We start from the raw sequence: 13,072 nt of genomic DNA on the forward strand, positions 1-13,072 counted from the left end.
TAACAACAACATTACACACTAACTAAAGTTTGAAACATGGGATCACGAAGAACGGGACCTTTAAGTGTTTGACTCCATTAATAAGAATGGCATATTTAATCTAAATGTTTATATCATAAGTAAAACATAGTTTAAATCATTCTTTTATATATTTAAACTGTTATTGTGAACATGCACTGTATTTATGATTATGACTCATAATGAAGATTTACGGTTTTCCTTCATCTGCCGTTAGATAGGCTATATACAGGTGAAACTCGAAAAATTAGAATATCGTGCAAAGTGAGATATTTCAAGCCTTTATTTGTTATAATTTTGATGATTATGGCTTACAGCTTATGAAACCCCCAAATTCAAAATCTCAGAAAATTAGAATATTACATGAAAAAAAAACAAAAAAACAAAAGGATTTTAAATACAGAAATGTCGGCCCTCTGAAAATCATGCATATGTACTCAGTACTTGGTTTGGGCCCCTTTTGCATGAATTACTGCCTCAATGCGGAGTGGCATGGATGCTATCAATCTGTGGCACTGCTGAGGTGTTATAATAATAATAATAATAATAATAATAATTTGTTACATTTATATAGCGCTTTTCAGGGTCCCCAAAGCGCTTCACATATGAAAGGGGGGAATCTTCTCAACCACCACCAATGTGCAGCATCCACCTGGATGATGCGACGGCAGCCATATTGCGCCAGAGCGCCCACCAAACACCAGCTTACTGGTGGAGAGGAGACAGTGATGAAGCCAATCAGTATAGCAATTTCTTTAAAATAAAATATCTCCCTTGCTTTGAACTTTGAGCATTGTAACTTTGCAGATGTTGTTTATGCTCAAACAGCAACATTAAACATTAACTAAAGTTAGAAAAGTGAAATCATGATGTAATCATTAATGTGCTCATTGTGCCCTCTTGTGCCAAGCCAATAGTTTATAGTTTAGAATTAACGTAATGTGGTTGTATATCAACCAAGGACACGTTTGTGTGCATTTTGTTTTGTGATTTCACCGGAACGAATATGACCTTTACTGTCACTTTTTATTCATCCTTATTGTAAAAACATTTTATTTTATAACAATCTTACTGACCCCTTAATGAAATTTTTTACGTATTGTACATTTAATTTGTTTTAATTACTTTTAGGGCTTTTGTCATTTTAGGAATTGTAAAAGTGAAGAGAGAGGCAGATGGGATTGAGAAATGATGCAGGCCAGATTTGAGTTGCACAGTGTCACGTAGGTGAACTCAGAAATGAGGAAGACAGGCACCAAACCACTAATAACTTTCATAAAAAACAAAAACAAATACATACAAACAAGAGACCTAAAACAGGGAATACAAGGAACAAAGCTGAGCACATCGACAAAACATTATTAAAGACAAAAATCGAATGAAACTAGATTAGGATTGCTTAGGTGAGACTTGCGTCTCAAATTGTGATGCTACTTTCACAAGAAAGAGTTCAAATGTTAATTTCCAGAAAGGTCCTTTGTCTTCTCAGGGAGTGGTCGTTCCTCAACCAGACTGCCCGGCATTTTCTAATTTCTCAAGTCTTACAGTTTCATAAAAACATGTAGTGTATATTGAGTGTTACACCTACATTGTATTCAATATCTAGTGTATCCAGAACAATTCCAAATTGCTAATGGTGTTTTACAGCACTTATTTTCATGGGCCACTGCATAAAAAAAATAGTATTAAATTATACAGTTGGACAAGTTCTTATATAAGTTCAGGTCCTGTAATATATCATTGGAGGTAATTGAGAATAACAAACCCACAAAAAGATAAAAAACAAGAAACCGGTGTGAAGTCACAGACACACGCTGTGTGTCTCTGTGTCTTCAGTCTCTGTAGCGGCTCCTTATTCACCATCAGCTGATCCTGAGGAAACTGGACTGACGTCTAAATACTGTGAATTCAATAAAACACACAGACAGTCACATATGAGTATGAGACATTACTGCTGTTGATATGGTAAACAACTGATAAACAACTCTCTCTTAATCACTTAGATGGAGACACTGTAAGAGATGAAAATACTCATATATTCATAGATCATCTTCACATCACATAATTAAACTCTTATTAAAACAGTTTACAGAGAATAAAGTGGAGATGAATTATCTTATATTCTCCAGTTACACACATGAGGTCTGTTATTGAAATTGGGTCAATTTAAAGGATTTAAAGGTGCCGTAGAATGGATTATTTTATTATTTTATAATGTTTCCTGGGGTGCCCTTATAATGTTAGTATGTTTTTTAGATCAAAATGTTTTAGATCAAAAAGATCTTATCACTGCAACGCGATTTACTGATGCATAAACAGTGTTGAACGACTTTGAGAGAAAGATTATCTGTCTGAACTTGAACAATTACACATCAGAAATTCACATAACCCACTGGTTCTCCAGAGGCTCGGATGAAGGAGCTAAAAAAATACTTTTGTGTTCATTTGTACATCCAAACACTGAGCAACTGCCATGCTTCGTTCGCTCGTTTGCAAGCCACGATGTCTCTCGAGGAAAAAACAATATCGCGCTGGATCTAGATAACACAGTGTAAATTATCGTTAATAAAATCAATACTTACCGCTTGCGGGAATATAACGTTAGTTGAAATTGCCCCCTTCGTCCGTTTGAGACGCCGAGAGAAGCCTGGCTGCTTGATATTGTTCCAGGTTAGAAAAACAGTCCGTGGTGAAATGGACAGAGCAACTAACAACTTCGAATTAAACTGTAGCGGTATCCGATTATAGATAGATTATAGATAGATCTGCCATTTTCCCTATGATCCTCCTCCTGCTTGTTTCTTCACCTGCAGAACTTCTGATGATTCGGCTGTGCAGTTCCGCCTGGCCTTGAACATGGGCTGGCATATGCAAATTTTTGGAGGCGTACATATTAATGATCCCGACTGTTGCGTCACAGTCGGTGTTATGTGGAGATTCGCCTGTTTTTCAGGGGTGTTTTTCAAAAACGAGATTTAAATAAGAAGGAGAAAACTATGGTGTTTGAGACTCACTGTATGTCATGTCCATGTACTGAACTCTTGTTATTTAACTATGCCAAGATAAATTCAATTTCACATTCTAGGGCACCTTTAAATAAAAAATTACTCACAGTAATGTCTCCAGTTTACAATGTGGATCATCCTTCAGATCAGAGAGCAACTTCATTCCTGATTTTCCTATTTTACTCCCAGACAGATTCAGTTTTCTCAGGTGTGAGGGGTTTGATCTCAGAGCAGAAGCCAGAGCGGCACAACCTTCCTCTGGGAGATCACAATCACCCAACCTGTAGAGAACAATGACACACTCTTCACTCTCTCAGTTCAGATCAGATCAGTTTAGCAGTGAATCCATTATTAAAGAGAAAGTACAAACTTAAAGGAAAAAAAAATCTGATGGATCAGGATCTGTATTTTTTTATGTCTAATCTATTTTAATTAAGTTTACAGTTATTTATATCTGTAACTATGTATGAAGCATTGATTTGTTTACAAGAGATGATTAACTTTTTTCAAAGAAAACCACAAAAAAACAACTTAATTATACGCAGTCAACAAATTGCAAAAGGTTTTTTCTCTTAGTTCAGATGGTTTCAAAATTCAATTAATACAGGGTTGGAACTCCCGCACACTATCGTTACTTGCAACTGAATGTAATCTTTAGTATCTACGTTTCCGTCACACGACCTTCATCAGGAATTCCTGATGAAGGTTGTGTGACGGAAACGTAGATAATTACTTATTTGGTCTTGTTATCCTACGCACCTATCAACTGCAGGTGTGCGATGGAATATGTTCACTAATTAATACAGGGTTAAAAAAAAGTTTTATCTTTGCTTTGAAAACAGTCACCACATCCCAGTCAACTCCAAAATCAATTCTTTGTTTCATGCTTAAATGTACATTTTCACTTGACCTACTAGAAAAGCAAGCAAACATTCCTCACCCTTTGTTTTAAAATATTTAAAATAATAAAACCATACACATTAAAACCTTCATTGAAAGCAGCAAAAAAAAATGTTTTGGTTGCCATCACTCCACAATAATAGAACTGACCTTGTGACGAGTTGTTTACCCATCAGAGACAATAATGTATCATAAGCCACAATCTGAATGTTAACACCACTGTCCGTTATCTCCCTGTATTATCCGGGACTTCATTCACAAATGGTTGAATAAAATGCCCACTGATGTACTAAAACACTCTTATGAGAAAAGTTTCTGACCATCCCATTCCTTCTCCCAAAATTGTCACAAGACAGAAGGAGACAGACAGGTATTAAGGTGCAAACAGTGTTTATTAAGCAGAGTGGTGGTGAAACAGCGGGAACCAGACGATGGTGAGAGGATTGTGACTTGCTGAATGATGCCGATGACTGAAGTGGATTCTCTGTGCAGGTGACGAGTGAACACGAAGACAGGAGATCTGGATCAGGATGATGGATAGAAGACTGGAGACTTTGACGAGACAATCACATAAGTAGAAGTGTCTGACAGTAAGCAGAGGTAACTGCGACGAGACCAAACAATGAGTGGATGGTGAACTGTGAATATATAGGCTGTGTTGATGAGGGAGTGCAGGTGCAGCGAGTCAGTATTCTGGTGATTGTGAACGAGTGGGCGGGTCCTGGTGATTAGGTGATGATTGGGGTTGTGACGCGCGGCTGACTGTGACAACAACAGAGTGTTTTCTTGTATATTATGAGATTTGTGAAAAAATGATACAGTACATCTGTATAATATAATCATGTTCTTTTTGCAGAACCTCTCGCCCCCTTTAAATGAACGGATGAGATTTTTAAAAATACTCATTGCAAGGAGAGAGCAAAGCAATACTTGATCATTTTCAATTTGTGTTATGTGGGCACTACATCTCTGAATTTTTTTTCCAGATGGTTCAATCTGGGTTAGACATACAACCTTCCCCTTCATTAAAATTTTACTGAACTAATGAAGATCAGAAAAATAAACATTCAACACCGCTCTTTCCCTCAGTAGACTGTAAGAAACTATGTTCACTAAAATCTGTCTTCATGTGACTGAGCTGGATAGTTGTTCAGCACGGAGTTCCTCTTCAAACGCTTCAATACACTGACATTCTGGGCCCTATTTTAACAATCCAAGCGCATGGTCTAAGTACACGGTGCAAGTGCACTTAGGGCGTGTCCGAAACCACTTTTGCTAGTTTAACAATGGGAAAAATGGTTGGCGCACCCGGTGCATGGTCTGAAACGGTTGTCTCTATTCTCTTAATTTACGGTTAAATGAGGCCCCTGGCAACAGACCAGCCTGACCAAGCTGGGACACCAATTATGATAAGCAAACCATGTTTAGGCTGGTTTAGGAGCCTAAACCTATTTATATGACGGAATTTGATAGTGGAAAGACTGAACGTGTCTTCAGAGAGTAAACGGATCTGCTCAATGAAAGGTAAAAGCACGCAAGCAGACCATCTACAGGACAAGTCGGATTCCACCATATCTGTATGTAATCCTTTTATTTTAAATATTTGGCATGTTTGTGTGCTGCTGCGTGTCCCTGTGTGTGTAATAAGCAGAGTGTACGTGTGTTCTGGACCCACCTACGCATTACTAACGTGCTCTTTAAATAAAAAAAATAAAAAATATTGCGCCATTGACTTTAGACCAAAATTGACTACACTGACTAAAAATATATTTTAGAAAAATAAACTTGAAGTGAAAATTCTGTTTATTTTTTTAAAAAAAGTGTATTTATTTGCACTTTACTTAAAAATATATTTTAGGAATATTTTTAACTGTGTGCTGAAAATGATCATTATAACAATGCATTGAAGTATACTTTCAAAATATATTATAGTATACAATAGTATATTGTACAAAGTATATATAAATAATATTTGTTTATTAATATGCATTTGTTATTGAAGACAAAGTGTGCAATTTGCAGTATTTGGAATAAACCAAAGGTATTACTGAGCATATACTTTTTACTCATATATAATATAATACACTTATGGTATATTGCTTGTATTTTAAAAAAAAAACACTCCTAATGAATTTGTAATGTACTTGTAACACAAATAAAGTATGCTTTCATATGACTAATCAAGCATGTAATTAGTCCCTACAAAAGTATTATTGAGCATATACTTTGTACTCAAATATAATAAACTTATGGTCGGCGCCGATAGCTTTGCGAGCAAGTGTGCTGACATAGCGGCGTTGTGCTTTGGGCGACCCGAATCCGAGTCCAGGCTTGTGGACCTTTCCCGATCCCGCCCCCCCTTTCTCTCTCCCACCTCACTTCCTGTCTAACTAGTGTCCTATCCTAATAAAAGGCAAAAAAAAAAAAAAAAAAAAAAATATATATATATATATATATATATATATATATATATATATATATATATATAATAAATAAATAAAAATAAATGAATTAATAAATAAATAAAAAACATACATATATACACACACACACACACACATACATATGTATATATGTATATATATATATATATATATATATATATATATATAATACAATACAATACAATAGCAGATTACAAGAGAACAATATGTCTGTTATCTTCTGACCTATTCCGAGATGTGTCTAAAGTCTGCAGTCTTTTTCTTCATATTTAATAGCTCTCCAATATGATTGTTGTTGATGAGGAGCTTAATATGATCACCATTCGCTGTACTTGCGCGTCGCAGCGCGTGCAATTTACTCCTCCTCCATTAAAACCATTGTAGGCACATTTACAACATTTATTACCCCCCCCCCCCCCCCCCCCCCCCCCCTTAGGATTTTAATGACTTTTTTTTTGTTTTTATTAATGAAAGTGACACCGATTAAAAAACAGGAAAATCATTAGGAAATCCTTGGGGAGGCTGCGCCGGTGCTAATCAAATTTTTGCTATGGCTACAGCCCCAGCAAGCCCTGGGCCCGTATCCCTAAAGATTCTGAGAATCCTCTCAGAGAGCTCCTAACTTAACCTAAAAATTCCTTGCCAGGAGTTTTAGCTTAGAAGTGATTCCAGAACATTTTCAGTGAACTCTGAACAAGGAATGGATGGAAAATCCTATCTTAGTGAGGAGGTGTGGTTGACCCCGTTGCTAGGTATGAGTCATCATTTCAAAAGCCGTGATTGGTTGATCCTACAAGTTTGATGAAAATGAACTTTTGGTGATAATGAGCAAAGGATGTACCCTCAAATCAATAAACATAATTATACACTCTAATCTTATGCAGACTGTAATTGTAAATAATATTTCACATTCAAGAAAATATCTGGAAAATGAATAGTAAGCTGTAGGGGTTATAGCCTAACATTAGAATCTAAAATATGTGAAAACTTAAGCTCATTACACCCTGTTCAAATAATGATTCGTGACTTATTTGCTCATATTAATATCCTAGCTGGCATATTTTGTACTTTCACTCCCATATGGACCCAAGATGAAAACAAGATGGCCTATCTCAAGGGGCTGTCCTTAATGAAGTAGAAATTGCAACGTTACAACTCAGTGTGGTCTTAACGAGGGTAACACGGCTCAGCTTTTATCAATGTCTGTGATTGCTGGCTGGTCTATTTATGAAGGCTTGTTAACAAATATCCTACAAACACAGAAAATGGAGAAAAATCCTCTGTTGGCCATTTTGTGCAGCTGCTTAGGGGAACTCCTAAGCCACTAAAAGTCCTCTTCCCTGCTCTTAGCAGATCTCGCCTTAGGAGCCCTTTTAAGCGCTAGGAATCTTGAGGAATAGCTTTTATATTAACTGGGATTTTCGTGTCACTTTTAGGGGAAATTCTAAGAAAACGTCATGACTCTGAGAATTTTCTTAGAATTTGGCCGCTAGGAGCCACTTTTTGCACAAAAATTCTTTAGGGATACGGGCCCTGGTCTAGCGCTGACACTGATGATAACTGCATCGGGCTGAAACTAGCAAAAAACACTTGCGTGAGTCACGCCTGGTCGCCGGGTGTATGATGGGGCCCTTTGTGTTTTTATTTGATTTGAGTTTAAAGTTTAAAGTCTGTTTAAAGTCAAGAGACTGAAATGTTGATTGTGTGTGAAAGTGTATTTCAATGTGACTCTCAGTCCTGTAGTATCATGTTACTGAGGATCAGCTCATGTGTTCAATCATTTACAGCTCAATCAGCTGAACTCACAGCAGCAGAAAGAGGCTGAACACTTCAAATATACTTTACATTGTGATTCATGTGTGAGAGTCAAATATGATCTTACCACAGTATCTCCAGTTCACAGCGAGGATCCTTCAGTACAGCAGCAAGCAGTGTGACTGATCTTCCTATTTTATTCACTGACAGATCCAGATCTCTCATGTGTGAGGGGTTTGATTTCAGAGCTGAAGCCAGAACAGCACAACCCTCCTCTGTCATGCCACAATCATGCAACCTATAAAGAACAAAGACACACTCTTCACTCTCTCAGTTCAGATCAGTTTAACAGGTACACAAAATAAACTGACTAACCTTGATTTACAAGTCCTAACTTGATTAATTGATCACATTTAAATGGGAAGTTTAATAATAAAAGAGCCACAGAGGAAAGATTATCTTCATTTGTTATGTTTGTTAAAGGGGGGGTGAAATGCTATTTCATGCATACTGAGTTTTTTACACTGTTAAAGAGTTGGATTCCCATGCTAAACATGGACAAAGTTTCAAAAATTAAATTGTACGTTTGAAGGAGTATTTCTGTTCCAAAAATGCTCCTTCCGGTTTGTCACAAGTTTCAGAAAGTTTTTTTCGAGTATGGGCATGTGTGACGTCAGATGTAGCGGAATTTCCTTATACGGGTCCTAAGGGCACTTCTCCGGAAGTACGCGGGCGCGGGCGCGCAACCGTAGACCAGAGAGAGAAGAGAGCGAAAGCAGTACGCCCATCAAAGCGCTATGCTCGGCTTTAGGGAAGTCAATGTCACCAAAGAAGTGGGTTTTTGGTTGCCAGGGCAAGACAACCCTGCACAGATTCCTAAAGAACCCAGCGTTAAGGGACCAGTGGATGGAGTTTGTTTTTCCAGAGCATCAACGGAGGTTGTGCAAGACTGTTTGTTCCCTGCATTTCGACGATGATTGTTTTTATAAACAAAGCCCAGATTGACGGATTTGCAGATCGTCTAATGCTTAAAGGGGGGGTGAAATGCTCATTTTCACTCAATCTCCTGTTAATCTTGAGTACCTATAGAGTAGTATTGCATCCTTCATATCTCCAAAACGTCTTTAGTTTTATTATATTTATAAGTGTAAGATTGGCTGTACCGAGTCTTTCCGGAAAAAACCGAGCGGCTGGGGGCGGGCCGTGTGGGCGGTGTGCTATAGCTGTGCTAACTGATCTAACAACAACACAGAGAGACATTTGAAGTAGTTTACTCACCGTGACTGCTCGATCCTTAAGCATTAGACGATCTGCAAATAAGTCGATCTGGGCTTTGTTTATAAAACAATCATCGTCGAAATGCAGGGAACAAAGAGTCGTGCACAACCTCCGTTGATGCTTCGAAAAAACAAACTCCATCCACTGTTCCCTTAACGCTGGGTTCTTTGGGAATCTGTGCAGGGTTGTCTTGCCCTGCCAACCAAAAACCCACTTCTTTGGTGACATTGACTTCCCTAAAAGCCGAGCATAGCGCTTTGAGGTAACATACTGCTTTCGCTCTCTTCTCTCTCTAGTCTACGAGTGCGCGCGCGGCCGCGGAGAAGTGCCCTTAGGACCCATATAAGGAAATTCCGCTCTATCTTACGTAAGACAGAGCCATACGAAAAAAACTTTCCGAAACTTGTGACAAACCGGAAGGAGTATTTTTGGAACAAAAATACTCCTTCAAACGTACAACTTAACTTTTGAAACTTTGTCCATGTTTAGCATGGGAATCCAACTCTTTAACAGTGTAAAAAACTCAGTATGCATGAAACAGCAATTCACCCCCCCTTTAAGGATCGAGCAGTCACAATGATAAAGGTTCGCGGTCATGCGTTGGAACCGGGCGGTGAGTAAAACTGTTGAACAAATGTCTCTGTGTGTTGTTAGCTCGGCGCGTTAGCACAGCTTTAGCTCCGCCCACTTCAGCCGCTAGTTTTTTTCCGGAAAGACTCGGTACAGCCTATCTTTCTTTTATAAATATAATAAAACTAAAGACTTTTTGGAGATATGAAGGATGCAATACTACTCTATAGGTACTCAAGATTAACATGAGATTGAGTGAAAATGAGCATTTCACCCCCCCTTTAATCACTGTATTACTTCTAATGTTGTGGTGAAGGATAAAAGAAAATCAACTTATTGTGAAACTGATTTAGATTTTAGACCCAGTACAAAAATAGGTTGATAATTATTAACCCTTAAAAGGTTAATATAAAAACTCTGACCCATGCGTACGAACGTTTTAGAGACAGAGCAGTTTGGCTACACCGATGGTGAGCTGAAGGACAGACGGCAGATGAAGGAAAACCACTTTAAATCTTCATTATGAGTCCTAATCAAAAATACAGTGCATGTTCACAACAACAGGTTAAATAAATAAAAGAATGATTTAAACTATGTTTTACATTTGATATACACATTTAGATTAAATATACTATCCTCATTAATATTAAGTACTTAAGTTAAGCACTTAAATTTCATGAAATAATTAAAGAGAAGTAATTTTAAAAAAATATTCTAATAAATAGAAATATTTGAAGTGGATGCAATGCTTATGAACACTTTTCTTGTGGTATGCTGTGTTTTAATGTTTTAACTACTGCGAGGATTGCTTAGCACATGATAATAGCAGAACTCATGGTCTGAGAAAATATTTCTGTGCAAATAATGATCAATAATGCACAATAAGGGCTATCTGTTTCCATTAAAAATATAAATCAATTAAAAAGACCATTTGGCCAGTGGAAAAGATTGAGAAATACTTTCTCTGAAGTATAAATAAATAAACTTTTATTTATTCAAAAACAAGCCAAATATAGGCTACTAAATGATTCTTAGCAATGTAATGTGACAACACATTATATATACCATATCTAATCTATTCCTGATGTCTTGTACCATTAAACATGGTATCACATGGATGAATATGCGTATGCAAATGATATGCAGATGAGGATATGCATAGTAAAACGAGGCATTGTAAGCTCCATATATGGAGAGGGGGGAGGAGACGCATGTGCACACAATCTTCCGCTTACTGGGATTTAAAAAGGGAATTTTGCACAGGTTCTGGTGTGCGCATGGTTTTATAAGTCTGAATATTTTATGGCGTGCCATTTTTGGCTTTCAGGCGCAACGTACACTTTTAGTAAGGATCCTACGCACAGTTTTAAAAATGAGACCCCTGGTTTTAGAGAGTTTTTGGGCACATTCAGCTGGTTAAGCTTGGAGATATACAAATTTTTTTTAAGCATGGTGGTGGTTGTCAAAAACCTGAGTCCTCCTAGACAGTGTTAATCTAGTCAATGTCAAATTAACTTAACATAACATAAATGGTCATTAACAAAGGGTTTTTTATTTCATCACCAATAACAAAGACAAGAGGGATACTAAATAGGGGTGGATTAGTATACCCTAACCCTCAACTTCAGAAACACCAGTTTAACAACAAACTATTTTACTGCATGATATTATCAATGATCTAACAATGTTTTTAAAGGGACTGCCGTTTGAGCTGCCCAAGCTGAAGCTGAACAGTGAATGAACACTTGAAAACAATCACTTTGCCAAAGTGTTAAATTACCCAAATGAATCATATACACATTATGAATCATATACACAGAACATAAACAATCTTAGAACTTCACAAAATTACAAATGAAAGTGAAATTGAACTTTACAAATTTTGAACTATGTTTTTTTTATGTATAAATCTAATACCACATTTGTGGTTTATACAATATGTAACTTAAAACATACATAACATTAAAGTGCCACTAGTATGATATTTTAAAGTCTCCTACTTTGGAGTAGGAGGTCAAAGGTCATCAAAGGTCAAAAAACGTTTCATTTTCTTATAATATACATCGGACATCACATTTTTCAATGATTCTCAAATGACTCGATGGATGAACCAATCTCTTTAAGTCCTTCCATTCCGCAAGGTACTCTGCTCTGATTGGCCAGCCAGCTCAGTCTGTTGTGATTGGTCGACCGCGTACAGCACGCATTGGAAACAAAAAAGGCCATTGTCATAACTGAACTTCAGCTCCATCTGGAGGCTTCCTAAAGCTCAGCAATTGTATACACCATAAACTAAAGACATTTACGAACGATCACGTAGATTTTACCATTTCAATCTGAGCGTGAGACCGATAATGAAACATCGGAAGAACTAGTTATTAAACCCGCACCTCCCATCACAAGGACGACTTGAGTAAGACGTTTCTCAGTGATACACTACTCAGTTTGAGGTACAGTACATTATGAGATGTTGCTACTGTAATTCATCAGCATCAGCAGTCCATCGACAAACCCATGTAGATATTTCTAATTTATTGCTGTGCACATGTGGGAGCTGTATCAAAGAATGATGTAACAAACATTGGTAAAACAAATCTGGCTCCATCCTTTATCTTTCCTCAAAGTAGTAAGAATGACAGACAATCTGCATTAATAGACACAGTTTTAGGTAATAGTGGCCCGCAGCTGATTAGCAGAAGCATTTCAGTAAGACAGTGATAACGCGAGTTAGCCGGTTAGCAGGAAACCTACACAATATAAAACACAAAAATACGAATTTTGAACACCCGGTAGAAAATATGTATACATCAATAATTAGTCATACTTACAAGTTGTGATTCTGAAGAGCAAGTTGGTGCAAATAAACTGAGGACTGACCCATCTTTCTAGAGCAAGCGTTTTGCGAATCCTGCGTTGGACTCTGAGATTTGAGAAGCAGTCGCCAGTAAAATGAAGGGAACACAGCAAAAGTTTGGGATTATACTGCTGTGGTATCATGGTAAAGACTGACTCTTCACATCCTTTGGAAGTGAAAATAAACCTAATTTATTTTCACTGTGGAGAGCACACCATCTAGATTGTGAAAACATTATCTACATTATG

At 37.3% G+C, this 13,072-nt stretch overlaps 1 protein-coding gene across 1 annotated transcript in view; it reads right to left on the bottom strand.

The window, feature by feature from the left end:
* Window positions 1-1,874: 1,874 nt before the first annotated feature.
* Window positions 1,875-13,072, bottom strand: part of LOC307167554 (NACHT, LRR and PYD domains-containing protein 3-like) — a 76,685-nt gene continuing 65,487 nt past the window's right edge. The window contains exons 11-13 of the mRNA XM_079886745.1: window positions 8,250-8,420; window positions 3,131-3,304; window positions 1,875-1,890 (exon numbers count right to left, since the gene is read on the bottom strand). Coding sequence (XP_079742871.1) covers window positions 1,881-1,890; window positions 3,131-3,304; window positions 8,250-8,420 — 355 coding nt within the window. The 3' untranslated portion in view covers window positions 1,875-1,880. The remainder of the gene's footprint in view (window positions 1,891-3,130; window positions 3,305-8,249; window positions 8,421-13,072) is intronic.

The sequence above is a fragment of the Squalius cephalus genome, assembly GCF_949319135.1.
Source record: "Squalius cephalus genome assembly, chromosome: 11".
In the NCBI taxonomy this organism is placed as follows: Eukaryota; Metazoa; Chordata; class Actinopteri; order Cypriniformes; family Leuciscidae; genus Squalius; species Squalius cephalus.